The sequence below is a fragment of the Polyodon spathula genome, chromosome 15, assembly GCF_017654505.1.
Source record: "Polyodon spathula isolate WHYD16114869_AA chromosome 15, ASM1765450v1, whole genome shotgun sequence".
In the NCBI taxonomy this organism is placed as follows: domain Eukaryota; kingdom Metazoa; phylum Chordata; class Actinopteri; order Acipenseriformes; family Polyodontidae; genus Polyodon; species Polyodon spathula.
The window spans coordinates 38,892,961-38,916,401 of NC_054548.1; the positions used below are offsets into that span (position 1 = coordinate 38,892,961).

Here is a 23,441-nt window from a genome sequence, read left to right on the forward strand (position 1 = left end):
GTATGTGTTTTGTTTATATAGAGTAAGATATCTGTTATTGTAATTGCTGGGTTCTGTTTTATGTTTATAAATGTTTGTCGGCAGTGAGGGGGTTAGATTGATTTCTCCCTGACGAAATACATGAGAATATGGCTTGAGCCTTAATGAGGTAATGGTTTAATTAATGATGAATTAGGGCTCCAGCCACACAATATACAAGAGCTCAGACTCACCTGTGGGGAGAGGTTGGAGGAGAGAGAAAGAAAGAAACAAACAAAGAGACAGTTGCTACCGGTGTCAGTATTGCTGAAGGTATTCATTTGTACAGTTTATTTGTATCTTGGTTTTGTTTGGCCCACATGCCTTTTCATTTTGTGTTTAAGAATCTGTTTTATTTAGTTTTCTTATTCTTTAATAAATACCCCACAGGGAAAACTCATAAAACACCTGGAGGAGGACTGTTGAGGCAGATCTGAAAGACATGCATATGAGGTAGGGAGAGGTGGAGAAGCTGAACAAAGATAGATAATTGTGGAGGTCAAAGGGTGTAGCCTCATGTTCCAGAAGAGAGGATTAAGAAGAAAAAGAAGGAGTGCATGATAAAAGTTTGGTGAAGATTGGTGCAAATCGGCAGCTACCATATTGTGGACAGTTGGACGGACATGATCAGTGCATAAGGGAGCCCTTTTTTTTTTTAAAAGGATCCCCAAAATGTTAATATTTTTATTTCAGGCAGTAAAGTGTTTTCAGCTGCTGTCATGGTATTTCTTTACCTAAAGGCAAACTATTCATGACACAGTCTTCATTACAAAATCAGTCTGTTATGCTACTGAGAAAAAAGCCTCAAAATAATCACTCTTCAGCTTAAGAGTTCAGCAGCCTTCAGTGCATGCATCCTCCAGAATAGGATTATGCTTCTAAGTAAAGAAGAAAGCCATGCAATTATTTGACTCATTTGTGATTTAATTTAAAAAAATGTAAACAACTTATGATAGGAGACATTTACATCAAGAAAAATTGCATTGAGAACCAGAAATTGATATTATAAGCAGGAAAAGTCCAACTACAATAACAGTTTTTCAGTAACAGTTTTCCAACAGATTTTAAAAAGTGTACTGTGTTTATGCCATATATTTTAACCTTTAAGGTATTTACATGATGCTAAACAATTGAAGTTAACATACTTTGCAGCAAAATGATAAATAAAACTTTGAATGATACAAAACTAGTAACAAACAATCCAGTAAGGTAATTCAAGGACCCAAAGAATATGCCTAAAAATGTTTGTTATTTCTCTTGTAACAGTAACATTTATTTCCCTTTCACAAAAATCGTGCTTATTGCATTTTAATATAAAAGCTAAATGATAATTAATCTTCATTAATCTTCAGGTAAAAAATAAAATAAAATTAAAACCTTTAAAATTTCAAGGTTTTGTTTTTTATTTATTAAATACTTTACAATAAGTCTTACCTGCCCAAAGTACACAGGGATGAAGGAGCACCGGGATCCACCATTTGAACATTGCTGCTTTTATCTTCAGAACTAACAAAGGAAGAAAATCTGGATTATCAGGAGAGCAATGTGTGTCCTGTGATGTCTTTTCTTGCTTGCAGTCAAATGAGCCACTAAACAAATTTTATACATATGTGGTTTGGAGTCAAGTAGGAAAGCTATCCCGTACAGGATTAGGAGCATTTCAGAATGAAGCTCAAAAGTCTATTTCAAATGAAAACACACATGATGAGCGTGCATATGAAGTGTAATCCTAAAATGCAGTTTACCCCTTATCAATATGTAGGGTGACCAGATTTCCAAAGCTCAGAACTGGGAAACATAGGTTAAAAAATAGTTTATAAAACTACAATGTTGTGTGTGTGTGTCTATACACACACACACACACACACACACACACACACACACACACACACACACACACACACACACACACACACAGAGTATGGTTATCTAACTATGTTTATTTTTCATTCTAGCATTTTGCATAATTTTTATTTAGTATAATAATCTATATAAAAAATATTACGCTGGAACCATATTTTAATATGATTGGCGATTGTTTACATAAATAATGTCATGGTCCAGGGAGTGCTGTCTTGCAAACCAGGCCTTTTTTAAGTTCTGAGGGACAATGTTGGGACACCAGGACAATTGTTGGGAAAAGGGGACAGTCCCGGTCAAACTGGCCCATCTCGCCATCCTAGTAATAGAGTGACCAAAGCAGTGTTTGTCAATGGGTTATGTTTTAAAGTTAATGGATTGCTGCATTGATAAATAACAATACAAGTCAGCAATGTCAGACCAAACAAATACTGAAAATGTAGTTACCCAGTATTATTATTATTATTATTATTATTATTATTATTATTATTATTATTATTATTATTATTATTATTATTATTATATCTCTTACATCAGGACACCATTGAATATGGTCAAAATACAAAGGAGGAGAGGGATACATTATTGGATGAGCAAAATAAGTAAACTTAAAAGCAGCAAGGAGCAATGCTGTGTTAATTTTTACTGTAGAAGAAAAACATGAAATTCCATTAGCCACACATCACTATAAGAAAATGCCCTTTGCTCAGTAAACAACATTAAATGGTTTCCATGTTCTATCACCATGTGTTATACCAAATAAATGCAGGTATATAAGTCCACTCCTTATCAAATTTGATCCAAAACAATGAATGCTAATATTCCTCATCTGCAGTAATGCCCCCTGCCATGAAAAAAAAAAACAATGTATGGTCTTGGAGGCAATGATGCAAGTGTACAAGGAGGTAGTACTTATAATTGATGTAACAGTGGGCAGGGCCTCCAGCTGATCAGTCAGACAAGAGAACCTGTTATTTTGGGGTTTCAAAATGATCATTTTGTAAACTCTTTCAAACTATGGGAGCTTTTCATATCACATCAGAAACATGAGTGAAAATGTAAGTGATACTATTTTTGTGGCATTATAAATAGTTTTCAGGGAAGGGTTGTGGTTCTATAAAGTTGATGTCAGTAAATTACAGACCGTTTCCACAAAATTATCCTGAACAAGTAAACCAGCCAGACATGCTATCATGCTACCAAAATAGACTAACGTGTATCTCATATACAAGGTAGCAAGCCATAATAAAAATGCTTTAACATAACAACAGTTTCTTGAATATAAAACATTTCTGTATTTGTATTATTCTGTAATTGTAGTGGTGGCTTTCTGCATGAGGTATTAATTACACTATGTAACACAATTTTTGTTCCTGGATAGTAAGTGTTATTTCCTAATTGCTTATGCCTCAAAAGTATAGAAAATGGCTATTATTCCCCACAAACTTTGCTTTTGTGACCAGGACAGTGATATTTCAACATATCACTATTTCCAATGGGAAAACAGGCAAATGTGTGTCTTTACGTTCACATAAAGTCAGAAAAAAAGAACATATGAATCCAAATTAACATGTGTTTATACTAAAGTAATACAAAAATGACTACAAAAGATTTAGAAGCGAGTAGTTTTTCGAGATTTACGATTATACTGTATTTACATTTACTGTATTTACATTTGCCCGTTTTCACATTGGAAATAGTGATATTTTGAAATATCACTGTCCTGGTCAAAAAAGCAAAGTTTGTGGGGAATAATAGCCATTTTCTATACTTTTGAGGCATAAGCAATTAGGAAATAACACATACTACCCAGGAACAAAAAATAAATAAATAAATTGTTACACAGTGTTATGTTATTAATTGTAAGTTTTACATGATGTGCGTCTTTTATAGTTAAGTTGTTTTTAGTCATTATGTTTAAATTATGTGTGAATGTGTTTTTATAGTTATTTTAATGTGCTTACTAATTCAGTTGCTTTAATATGCTTTTATATTAAGGTTCTATACAGTATTGTGTAAGTTTTGAGTTCTTTCATTTCCCATTGACAAAACCAGCTATGTGCAGTTTTGCACAACTTAACATGACTCAAAGTCACAGGTGGGTGTCTGAGCTAAACATCAAAAGGCAGGAGACTAGCAGAGATAGTGTGAGAAGAGATAAAGGGGAACTAGGTACAACGTGGTATGCAGCCCCACTTTTCCTCCCCAGAGGGAATATGCAATGATAGAATGGAAACCACTATCACTGGACAGAAGTAAGACAAATGGGAGTGGAATCAACAGTTGTTTACAAAGGTATAAATACCCCAAATTGTAAAGTTTTGTCAGTCTTTTCATCTCTTTCAAATTGACTCCATGGATATCCGTGCTTTCTGATACAAATGTATTCACTGAGCTTTACTGAGGTCTTGTCCGAAGTCAGTTTAAATCTCATACTTATATGATTGTATTGGAGGTATACCTTTCTTGTATATAAACTGTTTTTGAATCAAAAACCATTTGTCAGCTTCACTGCACAATTTGAAATATTATATAACATGATCATTTGGCAACCATCACAGTATGTGTAAAACATGGTGAACACTTGCCATGCCACTGAGAGTTAGAGTAGAATGCAAAGGAAGTCACTAATATAGCTATTTAAGCAACAGAACCCGAAGAATTGGGCTTTACTGTCTGGTAAGGCCAGAACGTTGCGAGTTCAAGTCCCAAGTTGAAGGTGAGGGCATTTAACAAAACGAGAAGGGCCTTACCAGATGCTAAAGCCCTCTTGTGATGGTTCTATTGCTATTAGAAAATGGATGCGTAACAAAATAAACATTATTTTTTTTTTTCTATTTGATTTTTTCATGATTTTATGCAGCACTACTTTTTGTTGCTAATGAATACATTAGTGTTCCTCAATATTCCATGAGTAATGCGGTTTGCTCAGTTTGCTCGTATTCAGTTCAAGACCCTTGTTCTTGCCTACCACTCTCTTCACCATACTGCCCCATCCTACCTCCAACCCTCCTATTTCCCTCTCCACTCCTCCTTTACAGGCTGACTGGTCATGCCTTCTCTCCACTATCCATACTCCCGCGCCCGCTTCTTCTCTTCCCTAGCCAGAGTGGTGGAACCAGCTACCGGAGAACTACAGGATTGCTCCGTCTCTCACTGCCTTCAGCCGCATAATCAAGACCCACCTGTTTAGACTGTACTTGTAGATGTCTTGATCTACCCCTCCTACTATGCACTGGACTTGCCTGACCTACGCACCACGTTACTGGATCCTCAGCTATTGCACTAGCCTTGTGTAACCTTATATTAGTGACTAACACTTCCAGATTATCGTCCACATTTCTATGGAGACTGGTTTCATTGACCTGCACAATAGTAACATACCAGCAATCTAAAGAAATAATTTAACAGCAAGTGTAATTACTGTTCTTGCATATGACATTTATCTTTTTGTGTTGTTTTTTTTTTTTTTAAGAAAATAAAAGTAATAACAAAATGTAATCATTATGCACATCACCAATTGACATTCAGCAATTAATACAGCACAATAAGCATAATCCACAGTTCACTGTCCATTCGTTCACATATCCAGTTCGTTTATCCTACCACTAAGTTCAGTCCGTATACCCCTTTTATACCAGCACACCCAAGCCGAGCCGGTGCCAAGTCGTGCCATCCTGGTATGGCTCGGGTAGCTGGAGTTGCTTTTACACTAGAGAAAGGCGAGCTGAGCTGAGAGACGTCACGCATAATGAACATGCTAAATTAAATGTCGATAAAATTAAATGTCACAGACTGCAAAAATAGAACTAAGCATTAATTGAATAAAATAATTTTTTATCATGGATTTATTTATTTTTAATGCAGAAAAGTTCTGAGAATGTGCTTGTGTGTGTGTACAAGCCTAAACAAAGGAAGCAAAGACGGGGGACCATATTACAGGTATACATAATTTAATTACATCCTTCTAAAATGAAATAGCGTGGTTTAACGTTTCTATTTTTTTTATTTTTTTAATGCATCGATCAATAGTGACAGCTTGAATATCTATAGTGGTCCCTCACTATAAGGCTCTCGGTTATAACGTGCCTTGGATACAGCATGTCTCTCAATTCCCTACTAGTCATTCATGTAATATTTGTACAGTAAATACAGTACCAGTGTTGTTCAAACTGTAAACAACTTCTCAGTCTAACTTCTGTTTCTGTTCCTTTTGATACAGTATCTGAACTGAAGAAAAGCTGCACTGGCACTTTATAACACAGACATCTTATGCAGCATTTGTTTTATAACTAAATAACTATTAGGCCTATTACCTGGTTATCTTTCCTACTGTATTTTCCTTCCTACTTTTTTGCTGCGAGAGGAGCTGCAGCTTTCTCTGGGAGACGAGACACTTCAGCCATGCTCTGGCAGTAGCCGAACGTGGGGTGTGCCCATTCCCGTTTCCCGTCTCCCAAGCCGCTCTCCTTCTCGCTCTTTGGTTGTCTGTCTCTTCAAATTGACCTCCCGCCCGCCGTTTAGCCAGGCTAGTTATAGTTTAAAAACTGATTAATAAAATGACCCACGATTGGGAATCTTTTTTTTTTTTTTTTTTTTTGTAAAAAATATAGCGTTGATTACATGGTGCTTTATGCATGGTTAATTCATGGAAAGTTACATTTTTGCTTCACTATATATGCATTATAGCGAGGGAGTTCTTTTATTTTGTATTTTATGGGTTATGTGTCCCACAGTGTAAATGTAAGGAGTTAGGAAAACATTTAGCGGTTGTGGTCCTGGGGGCTGACACTTTCTGTTGGCATGATGCTTGATCGTGATGATGAAATGCAATAACCCTGCCCACAGCCTGCTTTGGCCCCGAGCCAGATTCAGTAATGTTGCAATGCTGGAGTTTCACGGCTTGGTTCTGGCTTGGCTCGGGTATTTGCTAATGTAAACGGCACAGAGGCCAACAAAAGAATGGAAATGAAGTAGTTGCAGAATTGAGTCATAGCTTTTGATAACGTTGTTGCTGAATAGCTGTTATGATGTCATCAGTCCCGTTAAGAAGAAATGGCGATGGCTTCTCCGTAAAAGAAAAGTTTTCCAAAAAAAACAAAAAAACAACAACCTTAATTCTCCTCGAGAACTTCTGACATGGAGAGCAGTCCAGCTCACCTACCAGTGCTCTGGCCCTAGGCACCTGGCACAGGATCGGTGCTCATCCTGCCTGGGCAATTTTGCCACACACCGGTCACACTGGTGAAAACCAGCGGAGGACCCAGTAGACTGATCCGACATGCTTTGCAGTTTGTTTTTTCTTTTTTAACTGCTGTGCTCAATGAGCAGCCTGCAGATGCTGTTTAAAAACAATTCACCGGTGCCAAATCAGTCGGTGCCGGGATCAGTGTCGAGGCGAGCGCTGTCGGTGCCAAGTCGATCAGCGCCAAGGTCGCCGAGTGGACCTGTTCCAAGGTCGGTGCCAATGGTAGGCACTGGCAGGCAAGGTCGGTTGAGCCTGCGAAGTCTCCTTACAGATTCACAACAGCTCTCCACATGGGCCTTGTGTAGTGAAAAGAGAAATGGCCGCTCGTTAATCTCTTCAGAGGGGTCGAAACCAGCTCTCGTCATAAACTGACACGAAAATAAAGCAAGGGCACTCTTTTAGACACACTTGAAGCGCGATTTTACAGTAAATTATTTCTTAATTTGCGAATAAATCCAACAAGTCAACCAAATTCGGTACGTGAAAGCAAAAGCTATCTATGAAAGTGTCAGAGATATGAGAGAGAAAATGGCGATGTGCTACTGTGAGGACGTCCCTCTTCATCAGGAGGTGGGAGGGACTTCCCCCTCACAGCAGGGCCCTGATAGGGCAGCTTTTGTATATTTGCTCAGAGATTGACGGTCAGAGAGGATCTTCCCTTCCCGTTCAGTAATGATTGTTATTTGATTCCCGACTTACAGAAACATTTAAACTACTGCCTTCATCACTGAACCAGAAATTATATATATATATATATATATATATATATATATATATATATATTATTATATATATATATATATATATCTATATATATATATAGGTTCCAGGATTCAGCTGTTTCTTGCGATTTCTCTCTCTTTCACTTATTCTGTATTGCTTACGCTTTGCTTTCTTTTTTTTATTTCTAAAAAAAATAAAGCACTATATATCTTGCTCTAACGACTTGCTCTGTTGCTTGGAATTTTTTTTTCTTTTGGTCAATTTTTCTAGAAGCTTCTCTCCAGTGCATCTAAAAGATACATTTGCTTTTTTTCAGTTAGGTCACCTGTTCCCTGCACGTTGCATCCATGTGATTAACTCTTTGTGTGCTGGAACTGTTTTAGAGTGTGTTTAATAAAACAGGGTTACACTTGCACTATTGCACTATTAATATGTCACTGTCGATATAACTTGTTGTAATCCTAACTTGTTGCATCCTATTTAAATATTGTATTTTAGTAGTATTATAAAGGCGTCGGCCAAATAAATAAATAATAATAATTCCATGTGTGCTTTGGTAGCCTTCACGCTTCAATATCCCAGCAGTGGACTATGTCACGTCCTGGGTATTTCCAAAGCGTAAATAATAACTCTCTTAGACCTTTAACAAACTCATTCAGCATTACTGAATGGAACCCTAAAACGCATTTAATGAGCAGTTTGGTAGACTTAGTGCTGAAAATAATTTAGTTTCAGTTATCATCTAGTGAACTTTTAAAACCCAGAAGTTAATAATCCTCCCTTGACGCCTACAAAACATTTGCTAATGGAGGAAATTCCTCATATAACTTGCCCAGACGAAATTCCTGTCATGACACCCTGAGTGGATGTAAGACATACCACATCTGTGCTATGTGGTATTTTTAACTAATACACGTTTTAACTGAAAGTTTGCTGTTTTTCCACGTCTGCTTCATAATTGAATTTTGGTCAACTACTGTTTTTCAAAGTCCACTTCATAATTTTGGGCAACTACTCACCAACAACAGCTGATAACTGAGCGCTTTAAATTTTTTTTTTACTACGCAAGTCGATTATGGAAATTTGGGGTGTGATATAGGAGTTCCCACAGAGAATTAAAGTTGGCTGAGTAGGCCTATGTGTTTATTTTTTTCAGAAGTATTTATGATTTTATACCTTGTTAGTAAACTGTTTGTTGTAATCTTTATAAATAGCAGCTGTGAAAGAAATGCAATCCCTTTGCCCCCGTAAATTGAACAGTTTGGAATTTTTTAATCGACACTGACCTATTATAAAGTTTCACTCTGAGTCCCGCCTGCGTAGCTCTGATTTGATAATGTGTGTTTTGACTGACAGCACAACTTTGCCACAGTTTCTTTTTGAACCACCAGGAGAACAGTTTTTTGTTTTTCGATAGTGGACTTCGGGGAAAAAAAAAAAACGATTGGTATGGGTGAAGATATTATAGAATATCTTTGTTGTGGCCCCCAGCAGAGGCTGGGCCTGGGTGCGGTTGCATCCCTCGCACCCCCCCCCCCCCCCCCCCCCTGACGCCAGCCCTGTAATGATCTTTTGCACTCTGCTGTTACAAACTTGGCTTGACTTATCACTACAGCTATAACTACCTTTGGAAATGTAAACAAATTAACAGGTCAACCACATGCCTGCTTATTGGTTTAGTAAGATAGCACAGGCGATTGAACAATAGTAAACAGTGACCACAGAAAAACAGAAATGTAGACCCTTCTACGTTTGAAATGAAGATTCTAAACAAAATGTTAAAAGTGGGAAATGTTGCTTTTTTCTGGTTCAGTCAGTTTATCTGCTGACAAGCCTTAACTAGACAGTGTATCAGTCAATTTGGGTATGACTGGTAATTAAACTTTACAAAACACGTCGCTTTAGTTCTAAATTGAATCTACCTCCAAGATACAATATTTCTGAAATAACTGTCATTTTCATCAATAGACCCATTACTGTATACAGATGTAAAAAATGGTATATGGAAATCAAACAGATTTCGGCCTTAAGCCAGATAGATGAAAGATTTGATAGTAGGGTTAGTCTTCAAACCAGTATAACTGGCATGCAATTTACCTTCCCAAGGCAATGAGCTTTCAGTGAAAAGTTATTTTGGAATAAACATATGGAGAAGTGTTTGTTTTTTACGTGTTAATTCAATATAAACAAATATTGCTTTACATCCTGCAAATTATTTAATAGGTCTCCAGTGTTCAGTGTCAACTACCCAGTGTTAACTATCTCCTATTGGACCAGACTTGGATTTAAATGTACAGGCCATTCAACTTATTTAGTACTTTTACTGCAGTATACACTGGAGATTCTATTGACAGCCATATTGAGACATATCAGAAAGAAATGAAGTGTCATTACTGACCAGTTATCATCAGCTACAGATACTTTGGATATCCATGCTGTAGTTTTCTATATACATATTAATGTGATGTGTATACTAGGTGATGAAGGAAGTGTAGGTTGGAGTTCAGGATCAGACATTACCCTTCGGAGTATGACTGCTTCCAGCTTACTATTTGAATAGTTATATCATGAAAAATAAGGGAAGAATAAGATAAACTTGGTGCGATCACAGATGTCATGGATATCAAGCACCTCCAATGACCAGTGCAAAATTAAATATCATGTTCTGAAACTTTAATTTCCCACACTATTTCTCATTCAGTGATGTGGGAGGAGTGGTAAATAGGGAGGTTGTCCATGTTTAGCTCCTGAGTGGAGACTTCTCAAAACGGTCATGGTTTTTTTTTTTTTTTTTTTTTTTAATCTTTTGAAGATGTGTAAAGTCAAGTTGTGCTTTATTGTTTCAAGGACATTGTGAAGTTACACTTCATATTCCAAAATGTAAAAGTGGTGTTTGCCTTTCCAGTTTAATGTTTCATTGTATTGTGCCTAACTGTACAATTGTATAAGCTCCTTTGTAACTGTATGGTTTTTTCATACAATACTGTATTATTTTGGGGTCATCAATTTGATTGTGTAGCCTGTCCTTTTAAGTACTTTACGAGAATTGTGAAGGTGCCCTACTTCTTGCTATGAACATATTTACTGCAACATTAAAATATGATGTACACACCAATAACATAAAATACATTTGTTTCATAACTGCTTGCGGCACTTTCTGCATTATGGCTATGAATATTTATACTCGAGTGCATATTTGAATCAAAATGACTATAGAAAAAACTTTAAGAACTTCAAGCTGGGTTTTACAAAATTACAGATTTATTTTTTCACCTGTTACATTTTACATTATTGTGTACCTGCACTGATAACCCAGTATGTAACACAAACACAACTTGGCAATATGCTACCGTATGTACTGATATGTACTGTATATACCAAGAGCTGTCGACATTTGAATTAATGGCAAAGGCTTCTTGTAGTTTTACATTAAAAAAATAGTGACTTACCGTCTGAAGGAGTGACCATAGATGATATAAGAAAGGATTGAAGGGATTTGAATAATGACAGAACTATTAAGTCTTGAAGTTTCTGTTTTCAGTCCCTGGAAAATAACTCTAGTTTAACAAGCTGCACCTCTAGTATTGTGAATCAGGAAGTACAGAGCAGTATTGTGCATGAAACTCAAAGTAAGCTCCTCCCAGATACATACCGACAGCTTTTTTGCCCACGTTACATTCACCCTTTTAAACTGAAGACATACCTACAGTATCACCTGTCTGTTGGCAAATATTGTCAAAGATGGGAGGGAAGTGAAGGCTTTATAGAAACTGCAAACAAACTATGCTGAAGTGAAAAGCTTGCTTTCCTTGGCTGGAACAATGTTATGGCTCTGTCGTAAATCATGTATTTGTTTTCCCTTCAGCGTAGCTTGTTTTCAGTTTCTGTAAAGCCTTGCACTTCCCTCCCTCTTTTGAAAGTATGCTTTAAACATTTCTTACATTTTAAAAGAAAGCATTAAACATGCATAAACAGGGGTCAATAAGGTGAAGAGAAACTACAACTTGAATTGAACTGACTTGAAGAAAGTGATTAAAATAATAATTTTTATATAGCGCCTTTCATCGAGGACCACCATCACAAACCACTTTACAAGGTAGGAGACTATGTGTGTGAACTATGCATCAGCTATAGAGTTACTTACAACAATGTCTCATTGAAAGACGGAGCACAAGTGACTTGCTCAGGATCACACTTGAGTCAGGGACTGAGCTGGGATTTGAACCAGGGACCTCCTGGTTACAAGTCTGTTTCTTTAGCCACTGGAGGATGTAGGATGGATATCTGCAGTGGTCTATCCATTAAGACTAAAGCTGAAACAAGCATTTGCTGGCTTTAAGCATTACAGAATAAGATCCATTTGCATAACCAAATCTGTCATGCTTGAAAGACAATTAGACATGACAGCGTGTAGATCCAGGGTCAGGAAACCAAATAAGCGGCCAGCATGTGTTTAACCGTGGTTGTGAGCGCAGCCAAGGACCACCTTGTGTTTAACCAGCAATCCTTGCCCTTTAGCAAAGGGATTTAATTGAGGAGAGTTTAGTGGAGTCAGTGTGTGTCAGGGAGAGGGACCCATTCTACTGGGAGCAGCGCTCGCCTGATGTTAGGCCAGCTTTTGTTTTGTTAGCTGTTTTTTCCACTGTGTTTTGGTTTTGCATTTTTGTATTTAATTTTATGTACACTTGTGTGAATGTCCTCCCGCACTAGGGCTACCACGGCTGGTACCCTAGTGGTGGCCCCAACTTTGTAAATTCTATAAGTTAAAACCTGAAAGCTTGAACAATGTTTTAACATAAACCTGTGTTGCTTGCATCCCACACAGTAATAGAACACTCTTGTTACGTTCCTAAAATGATAGTTCTTTATAATTGAGTTCTATCCTTTGCACTTTTGTTATTTTCATGTTAAGTGATTGGATAGCTGATTGCTTTAAGCGTGCACAATTCATGTTACACTAGCCTTAAGTAGCATCTATCATAGGTACCTACCATGAACAAAATGTACTGAATTCCCATAATTGGGAATTTGTGCCGCTGGTCTCCTATATTATTGCTGTAGGCTACAAACCTCACCACTAGGATTTAGCGACCATGTCTAGAGTTGAAATAAAATCTCTTAAACCTAGAACAAGATTTGTTTCACAAGAACAAAAACATGGAGAAAACCAAAACTGTTGGTTCCATGAATTTGTTGAAAAAGACAAATATGGGGCTTAATATCAGCTTGCTGCAAACTTACAGAACAAAAGTTACAAAAATGCTTGGGTGGATTAGAATCTACCGAGCAATTTGTTGAACTTGTATGGGCTACCAGTATAGTGGCTCCCCAATTCTATCTATCTATCTATCTATAGAGATAGAGAGAGTGAGAGAGAGAGAGAAAATAATAATAATAATAATAATAATAATAATAATAATATGTGGTGAGAAATGTGTGCAAGTAAGGTAGCCTATTGCAGATAAATGATGGTGACAAAACTTTTACGATGCATTTTAAAACTGACCTAGGATATATATATATATATATATATATATAATATATATATATATATATATATATATATATATATATATATATATATATATATATCATTAACGTAAAGTTCTGGATTCTAAATACACCTGTAGACTACCATAATGGTCAGAAGTGATGAAGCTAACAGTGTAGGAAACCATGCATTCTATATGTTTGTGTCTAATGTGTATGGAATTATACAGTCAAAAATTGTTTAGCAAATAATGTACGGATAGTGCAAAGCGTTTTTTGGTATTTCTGTAACGCTGTCTGGGTTTTTGTTTTGTTTCCCAAGATTTTTGTATTGTATTTTTTTGGTGGCCAAATAAGGCAGACTGGACTTGCAGTTCTTGAACACAACCCAAAAACTTATTTTAAACCCAGTTTAAGAAAGCTGCAGAGTATCAGTAGTGGCGTAAGGGCCAAACTGGAAAAAATGATAGAAACATGTAAATACCCTCTCACATTTTAATATTACTTCAGTCATTTGAATGTTAAAGGAGAATTCCCCTGCCTATAATATATATATATATATATATATATATATATATATATATATATATATATATATATATATATATATATATATATATGTTCTGTTTTATAATCTTTAGCTCTAAATAATAATAAAAAAGTTCAATAATTTGTTTCTGAAAATACTAAACAACAACTCTGTATTCAGACACTTTGGTTAAAAACCTGTTTTAAAATTTTGTGTGAAACAGAATTACAGAGATTGAGGTAAATAATGTTTGCAGGTTTTCTTTGTAACCTATAGTTTAGTCTCAGTTTAGCAATAGAGTGTAGAGGCTAGTGCCTTAATACTGTCAAAGGTTAACAATGACACCATTTAGTAAAAGTAATGGAATTTATTTTTATTCAAATCTATTACATAAATGAAATAATCAAGCAGTGGCATTTTGATTTTTACTCTTGACGAGTTTACTAGTCACCAGTACTTGAGTAATCCAAATATATAACTGCAGATGATGTGATGTTTCTTTTAAAATTTAATCCATTGTGTTTTTAATTTGATTCAATTTTTACAGGAATTAAAAAAATTAAGTATGTTGCAAAGGGTGAATATAATTAAGTATTTGGATTTAAAATTAAGAATAAAGAACATTAATTATAAAATTAATTTATCATCAATTGTAATCTCTAAGAAAATCTAACACACAAAACTTCCTAGTAAGCTGACCGACCATAGGTGACAAACAATTCATTTCTGCTTGAAAAATGCCGTCATTAAATCAATAGGAATTGGGAACACAATGGTGGAGTTCCTTTCCGAGGCAATCTCGGTCAAGGTCTGCAGATAGCGGAGCTGCATGGATGAAGGGGCCTCAGCCATCACCATGGCAGCCTCTTTCAGAGCCCGAGAGGCATTCATCTCCCCTTCTGCTGCAATCACCTATAACATTAGAAATATCTTGTGTTTAATTCATTAAAGCAAGTTTAATTCATTAAATTATGGGCACCACTGTTTTCAAGCTACACCCCAAAAATACTATGATATATATATATAATATATATATATATCTATATATATATATATATATATATATATATATATATATACACACATATAATTTTATTAGACTTTACTTGTGTTATCTGTTTGAAAAAAAAATAACCTCAGAGCTCTGGTTTGAAGTAACTATGCAGTAAGATGTGGCACTATTTGAGAGGTCGGATATTAAATTCAAGTTTAGAAGTGTGAGACCTTACAGTGCTGCCATCTGAAAATACAACTCCCTGGGTCTGTTTGAAATATGTACTTCATTTAAGACATAGCAATATTTCCTTAGCATCCCCCACCCCGCTCTTTATTCAGAGCAATAAAATCAAGCTCAGCTGTTTTACACAACTCATTTAAATGTCTGAATTGGACTACTAAGTTCACGGTCACTTTTTTGGTCTGTACACAGTAGTCATTCCCATTTATTTATACCTGAACGGTATGGGCAACTGCTAACTCCTGAATGGTTCCATCGATTCCTTTATTTAACCAGGTAAGCCCATGGAGTACAGGACCTCATTTATAGTTTTAACCTGGCATTTACATTTCAAGGTAGCTAACAATTGGTAGGTACTGTATAACTATAAACCAGCCTAAATACTAATGTATAATCTCTGTTCCCAAAATACCAGCCAATCACCAGGTGTAAAAATGCTATAATTTTATATCAGTGATGTTTGAGCAATAATTATTTATATGCTCCTAGATTTATTCTTTGGCTGTTAGCGATTCATTTTGCAGATTGAGACAGGAGTTGTCTGAGGTCAATACATAACCAAAAGCTAACAGATAGATGTGACAGTCTGCTGAGCCTACTTGAAGCCTTGCACTATAAATGTTTACTGATTAACCAATACTGTTGAACACAAAATAAATTACTAGCAATTATGGACTGGACTGGTAAATAGCGAATCAAAGTGGTTTATAATTCCTGATAATTTCTAGCATAGAGTGTCAGTCTTTATGTAAGTGGCTGCACATTTTTGGCATAGTCAGACAGACTGATACCTTCACATGTCTTAAGAAGGATATTTACTTTTGCTCTTGCTTCTCGTGATGCCTCAGCTTCAGCAGCCATTGCTCTCTGCATAGACTGTGGGAGTTTGACATCCTTTAGCTCGACTCTCTCCACTTTGATGCCCCACTCCTTTGATGCATCATATAACACATGCTGGATTGGAAAAACAAACTGTGTTACATAGGTCAGTTGTGTAGACACAAAATACAAGGCAGAATGTATTTGTGTGAGCCCTATACTACCATGTTACATTCTCTTATATCCCTGTGAGATTGATTGGTCCTGGACTCAGGCGGTTCTGAAGATTTGAACATTAAAAACTTTTTCGAATTTTGGTTTTTACCTCCATCTGGTCAGCCATCTCCTCTCTGTCTGTAAGGATCTCCGAGAGGTTCTTTGTTCCCAGCATGTTTCTTAGTGTTGTTTGAGCAAGCATTTGTGTGGCCATGTCAGCATTCTCCACCTTTGTGATGGCAACTGTGGGATTGAAAGTGCGGTAATACACCACACCATCCACCATTATAGTAACAGAGTCTCTTGTTAAAACCTATGAAAAAAACAAGCAAACAAAACACTGTTAGAAAAGCAGTTTCATTACACTCAAACATTTGTATCTTTCCATTTCCACCGAGTTAATTTATCCTGTATGCCACAAGAGGGTGCTCATGTCCTGCAATACAGGATTTTTATTTATTTATTTATTTATTTATTTTTTAATTTGCCAATAGTAAACCTATGTGTGATTCTCCGAAAAATAATCAGAGGGAAAACATTAGAAGTCTATATAGGTCTAATTTTGTGTTGTGTTTATTAAGACATATATTCTCCAAATGCTTGTTTGAGTGACTGTAGAAAACAATATTGTCACCAGTATACAGTGGCAAAAAGTTTTGTGGTCTGACAAAACTAAATGCAAAGCGTTTTGTTTGGTGCAAACCTAACACAGCACATCACCCAGGTAACACCATCCCTACTGTGAAGCATGGTGGTGGCAGCATCATGTTATAGGGATGTTTCTCATAGGCAGGGACTGGGGCACTTATCAGGAAAGAAGGGAAAATGAATGGAGCAAAGTATAGAGAAGTTCTTAAGGAAAACCTGCTGCCCTCTGCAAGAAAGCTGAAACTGGGACAGAAGTTCACCTTTCAGCATGACAATGACCCAAAGCACACAGCCAAAGCTGCACTGGAGTGGCTAAGGAACAAAAAGGTAAATGTCCTTGAGTGGCCCAGTCAGAGCCCCGACCTAAATCTAATAAAAAATTTGTGGCTTGAAGATTGCTGTCCATCAACACTCCCCAACTTGACAGAGCTTGAACAGTTTTGTAAAGAAGAATGGTCAAATATTGCCAAATCTAGGTGTACAAAGTTGACACAACAAATTGAGAAAAAATTTCAAGGGGGTGTAGACTTTCTATATATATATATTCTTCTGTTAATTGCTTTGCTTGTTAAAATAACCATTTCAAGAAATTAGATGGTGGAAAACTACAAGTCTGTTCTCCGGAATGACACAAGCACCTGCCAAACAGTTTTCATTTTATTTTATAGAAAAATCACGATTATCTAATTTTATAATAAACATGATTTTCAAAGGTATGAAGAAAAAAAAAAAACATGGGAGTCAAAGTGTTTGAGTAAAATTCTCAGTTATGACGCACACATTTTCAATGTGTCTGCGTTCATTCTCGGAAGTGCAAGATTGAAATAACCACAGCTGTTTTTTGTTTACTAACTTCTATGGAAAAAAAAATACCATTAGCAATACAAGTTTAGCACAATGTGATCATCTTGCGTATAGGAAAATGCAATACACATTAGGGAAATATAATGGAATTATTTTGTTAGTTCTCTCTAATACATATTTATGAAACCTGAAACCTTCATAAGTGTTTTCCCATTCCAGAAAAAAAAATGGTGTAAATGACACTATAAAAAATACCCCGTCTTAATGTTCTATCTGTTACTTCTCTTAAAAGACATGAGTGTAACTATTTTATATCAATGGAAATAAAAAAAAAGCTTACTTCCTGAGGAGGTATATTAAATGACACTGTCCTCAAGTCAACACGACGGAATGTGTCTATACAAGGAATGATCCAGAAGATACCTAAAAGGGATATAAATATAAACTACACGTTTTTAATAATTCAAGAACATATTGAAGAAAATATTTTGTTGTTGTTTATAAATCATGTTGTCATCATTCTAGCCTTGACCCACATGTGAAGGGCTGGAGCATATAACATAATTTAAACCAAGACTTTTTACCGGATAAAAGCAATATATATGGCGTTCAGTTGATAAGGCAGACATTAGGCAGTTAAGCAGGAGTGATGATGTGAGCCTCACCTGTTTGTTGAGCCTCACCTATGTTTGTTGGTTTTAATTTTCTGTACATCTCTTGCTTCAAGCTATTTTTAACAAGCTGTAGTCAAACCGGTCGTTTTTTAAAAAAATGTGGCCATTTATAAAGTGCATACCTGGTCCTTTTGCTCCCCCTTTACCAATACGTCCAAGACGAAAGATGACAGCTCTCTCATACTCCTGTACAACCTGAAAGTAAAAACAAAAGAATGTAATTCATCTAGCACAATACTTGGCAAATGCAATTGTGATTATAATGAGACATTACAAGTACAGTACAGTCGAATCTGCTATTTGTACAAGAACCAAACTATTTTACTAAAATTGCATTAATCTAAGGGGTCCCAAGTGGCTCACCTATTATTTATGGGAAGACTAGGTTGAGTCATGAGAGCATGGCTTAAATCATGTGGTTCCCTCCTGTGTATGGAAGACAAACTATCTGTTGATATTGTGCTATGTGATGGCTTGGGCTGCTTTGCAGCATCTGACTCAAGTGTATGGCTACAGTATTACAACAGGTAGAGCTGGTATTCTGTATTCATCCAAATTGCAATGCCAAAATCAGTGTAAGCCGTGTTCTTGTGGAGTCTCCAAAAGCTGTGTGTCACCTCTATGTGTCACTTGTGATGAATTACAGTCCATATGTCACCTATTTCACATTACAATCTGATTCTATTTTATTAAACTAAACTATAATAATGTATATATAATTTATATTTTTGAGCTGTAACTAAGAAATGTACAATCTAAAACTCGTTTTGAGTGCTTCCGCAAAAAAGCCCTTATTTAGAATCTTGACATCTGTGACGTCACTGGGTGAAAACACGAACCATAAACTATATCATTATAATTTCCAGATATAAATGGTAAAACAAACCAAATCTAGAAATACACATTTTTGTTTGTTTTATTGCCATAAATGAACTGCTGGCCGGGGTTAATTACAAGACCAATATTCAGAATTGCCGACCCGCAGGCAAGGGGGCGTGTCGCTCGCATTCCTCATGCCAGCGTGGTTATTTTCTCCTGCTGGAGGTTCAAAACAGTTCGGAATCGGGCCTCAAATCACTTATTCTTCCTCCCCACACTTTTTTTTATTTATTTATTTTTTTTACAGACTACTCAAAATGTAGGAGAAATTCGTAATGATCGCTTTCACAGTCTGACACCATGTATATCTCTCAGTTGTTCCTGGTATGTGTTCCCCTAGTAACGTCACGCAAACTTTGTGCATCTCAGGGGCAATGTCGGTATTTTCCGTAATTATTGATAGTTTTACATCTCTCACTGCTTTAAAATTGATCATGGATATTTAATTTCTTGCTCATTATGAAAGTAAACCAAGTACAACCCGAAAGCCAAAAAAATGATTTTCTATGTGAGATATGGACTTTAATGTATGTGGATTAAAACTGGAAACAGTACTTGACATCTGTGACTACTGTAGAAAAACAAATGTACAGTCACCTTCACGATAGCAGTTTTGTCTTGCTTTGAGCAGGTTTAATTGAACTGAATGTGACTCACAATGTAGAAGGTTCAATTATGTTCCCTCACCACAGCAATTCCTAGAACAGGTTACAAAACCCTGGTCGGTAGTCGCTGGTAGTGTGTGATACTAAACCAATCTGCACCAGTGGCAATGCAACTTTTCCTGTGGAATCCCCACTTCTTAACTATTTGTAGCATTGTGGTAACGACCTCCACTTGCCCAGCCTTTATCCACAGAATCATTTTGAGAATTAATCTACAGTTGTTTTGCAAGGATAAACTAGTTCTTCAGTTTGAATGTTGGAAATAGGAAGCAAAATGCTCTTACCTTAAAACAGAAGAAGATGGATATGGGGAAAGTCACGAGGATCATTAACATGGAAAAGATTACCAGGATCCATCCACAGCAGTCTACACCCCCACCAGTATCCGCTGGATAAAATAAAAAAGCAAACCATTGTGTTTACATGTTTACACTAGCTACAGGACAAAATTACACCATGAGTATGTCTGTAAAAGTTAACAACAAATTAAAAAACAAACCATTTACTATTGCAACGATTAACCAGAAAATTCATCTCACACACACTCGCTCACACAAAAAATGTATATAAATCTACAAATATACTTTCAATGGAAAAGGTATTAACAACACAGAAATGTTAGGAATGCTGGATTTCCCGAGTAAAAGTTCTTATTTATACAAATATTAAGGTTCAGTATGAAAAGAATACAATAGCATTCTACTGTTTTCTCAAACTACTGTTTAATATGTGTGTTTGTTTGGTATTAATACTGTAATATTAATGGCACAGCACATGTCTTACACTTTTGTGGAAAGCTTGTGAATAGGACATTGGTGTGATGAAACAGGTTTTAAGTAAAGTTGTAAATAGCGCACAGTAAAGTTTAAAAAAAACATGTAGGTATATTTTGAACCAAGCTGACAGAAAAAAACATGATGCAACAGAAAAAAAAAAAATAGAAAACACTGTTCTAGTTTTGTATGAGCTCCTCACAAGACTTGTGGGTACTTGTGACAGAAATATAATGAGTTCGACCTGTGAGGGTGCTAAGTAGCGAAAGGGGAAGTCTTTGGATGGGCTGGCCTGACAGTTCAGTTCCTTGGTTAGGAAGTCGGTCAGCCTGGAAGAAGGCAAGACTCCGTTGGAGGAACGTATTGACCTGGAGAGTAAACGAGGTAGCAGCTGCAAGTAATAAAGGAGGCTGCAATCGCTTACCAAGGGGTCACGCGTGATAACATAAAAGGGCCGTAAATCCTCCTTCTTCCTTCCTTGTTTCAGAGATACAAGGAACTGGAAGGACCGGGAGAGTTTGTGAGGGTTTTGTCTGTTTTGTCGCTGTTAGTAATTGTCTTTTGTTTTTGTAAATTCACTAGACGGCTGACACATCTCTGAAGCTGTTCACCTTGGGTCAGCACTACCTGGAACGACACTACACCATAGTCACGACTGAATTGTTATCACCACTATAGCACGTATTGTTTGTACTTCCCCACAAGCACTGAGAGCACTCACTTTAGATTTGTGATTGTGTGTGTGTCTAATTGTGTGTATTGTGTATTGTGCTTATTATTTATGGGACTCCAACCCCTTTTCACCACTGCGCAATACACATTGTTGTGTATTGCAAGCTCTGTATTATTTACTGGCTGGTCATCAGACCATTGTATTATAAAAATAAAAACAAACAATTTCACCCGTACTTTGTTGTCTGTTTGTTCTTGGGATTACTGCACCAGCACCACACCTGCTATACACCTGATACTAATTACCACTTTGCCACAGCACTGTATCACCATGTTACTACATTAGGCCAATTTATTTTTCAACCAAACACTACACAAATGTATTCAATTTATTTAAAGTTATGCATTACATTTGCACTGCATACTAAAAAACCTCAAATCTCGATCTACATAGCACCACCATATGGGTTCAAGTCTATCAGGCCACACTCTTTGTTGCTAGTAACTTGCACCACTTAGTTGTTTCAGAACCCAGTTGCAAGCAACTACACTGCCCATACATGTGTCACTTTATTGCTAATGGTGGGCAGTTATATATAATGGTAAAACAATCTTACATAAATGGGCCACACTTCCAAACCATGTTGGAATGAAATTGGCTTTCATGAACTGCAATTCTATCTCAGGAATCATAGTTAAACAACTAGCAACAGTGAGATTAACGATAGAGGAAAGGGGCATTTTAAATGAATCATATCAGTGCTTTTAACCTTGAAAACTGATAAATAATATGACATAGCTGAACATATTTTATTGGCTATACAGAACTACACAACATGCTACTAGTGGTGATATAATTTCTATCATACTGTAGATTTACTCAATACTACTCTATCATAATAATAACTGCACTACACCATTATTTCAAGTCAAATTTCTGTTCAGCACTTAAAATATCATGCAAACATACTGAATGTCACTGATATTTAAAAAAATAGCTATTTATAAATAAAGCATAGCAAGCATTTTTCTTCTGAAAGAAACAAATAGCTGTAAAAGTGAAACCATGCAGTGTTCTGAACATTGCAGTAACAGCAGTCAGATGAAACAGTTACCTTGTACATCCTGATGTCTGTTTTTTCCTTCTGCAACCTCTCTTGCAGTACTCATCTCCATCTGTGGTTTAATTTTATTAACTGGCATTCACTGTGTAAGTTTATGATTTTGCTGTTGAAAAAAAAAAAAACAGTTTAAGAATGGTAACGCCCTTCTTGTACCGAGAGAACGTCACACAGTAGAAGGAAAACATCTACTGTAGTTGCATAGCAACAGTGGCATATCCATTCCTCATGTCAGTCCTAAAAAATGTGAGTAAATATGGCAGAAAACAGGCCCTAACACAAATCTGGTAAACTATATTCTACACTCACACTATTCATATGCATGCAGAGTCTAACATATTACACATACTGTGGTATTGCTGATATATTTTGCAAACAAAAATATGAATGTTTACAATATTATTGTACTGTGTGGTCTTAGATGTATCTTGTTCTTTAAATGCCCTCAACAATAAAACACCAAGCCAGGAATAATAAGTTTAAAAACTTTGAATAGCATTAGAAATTCCCATTTTATGTGTAAATCTATAGACTGTTTTTAACTGTATTACTGTTTTCTTTTTGTTTTTTTTTTTTTTTTTGATAATACAATACTGAGGCATATTGTCTAAATAAAATGTCTGGGTAGAGTAGTAATGGTAAACAGTGTGCATTTTTATAACTCATGACTGGCAAAACTGGAGAAAACAGGCCAGCTAAGGTCCTGAAAAACAGGATGAAACAATGTGCAGAGTCATTTATGAATGTGTAGACTGCATGAAACTTGACACCTATTCATTAGGACATCTGTACGAAAAGGTAACAAAAAAAAAAAACCTTATATACTAAACAATGAACCTGTATTACCGGTATAGACACTGGGGCATTGAGGTGTTCCCTGTAATAATTAAAATCCAATCCATGTATTGCAATAATATTTTTAAATGTCATACTAAAATGTAAAGAGTTTGTTAATACCATAAAAGGTAGCCAAACATGTGCTAGAAAATATTCTTATCATGGTAAAATTCTGATTCTCAACTTGGAGAAGATGGCCACCAAACATCGTTATGGGATTGTGGCAAA

The 23,441-nt window shown here is 36.2% G+C and overlaps 2 protein-coding genes across 2 annotated transcripts in view; both read right to left on the reverse strand.

The window, feature by feature from the left end:
• The window catches only part of LOC121328183 (lipase member H-like), a 29,876-nt gene extending 18,451 nt beyond the window's left edge, over positions 1–11,425 (reverse strand). Inside the window, exons 1-2 of the mRNA XM_041272744.1 lie at positions 11,299–11,425; positions 1,453–1,524 (exon numbers count right to left, since the gene is read on the reverse strand). Of these exons, the coding sequence (XP_041128678.1) occupies positions 1,453–1,524; positions 11,299–11,317 (91 nt within the window). The 5' untranslated portion in view covers positions 11,318–11,425. The remainder of the gene's footprint in view (positions 1–1,452; positions 1,525–11,298) is intronic.
• A 2,543-nt stretch (positions 11,426–13,968) lies between these two features.
• LOC121327684 (stomatin-like) lies at positions 13,969–22,540 on the reverse strand. The gene is made up of 7 exons (XM_041271828.1): positions 22,371–22,540; positions 20,095–20,198; positions 18,389–18,461; positions 17,933–18,015; positions 16,250–16,453; positions 15,925–16,059; positions 13,969–14,780 (listed from the first exon to the last, which is right to left on the reverse strand). The coding sequence occupies exons 1-7, from the start codon at positions 22,456–22,458 to the stop codon at positions 14,589–14,591; spliced, it is 879 nt and encodes a 292-aa protein (XP_041127762.1). The 5' UTR covers positions 22,459–22,540; the 3' UTR covers positions 13,969–14,588.
• Positions 22,541–23,441: the final 901 nt, after the last annotated feature.

What these genes read in the sequence shown, in the direction of transcription:
- LOC121327684 (XM_041271828.1), bottom strand. Translation starts at nt 22,458, where the DNA reads ATGCCAGTTAATAAAATTAAACCACAGATGGAGATGAGTACTGCAAGA. An exon ending in CAGACATCAGGATGTACAAG is followed by an intron (nt 20,199 to 22,370) that starts GTAACTGTTTCA and finishes TATTTTATCCAG; the next exon opens with CGGATACTGGTGGGGGTGTA. An exon ending in CCATCTTCTTCTGTTTTAAG is followed by an intron (nt 18,462 to 20,094) that starts GTAAGAGCATTT and finishes TTTTACTTTCAG; the next exon opens with GTTGTACAGGAGTATGAGAG.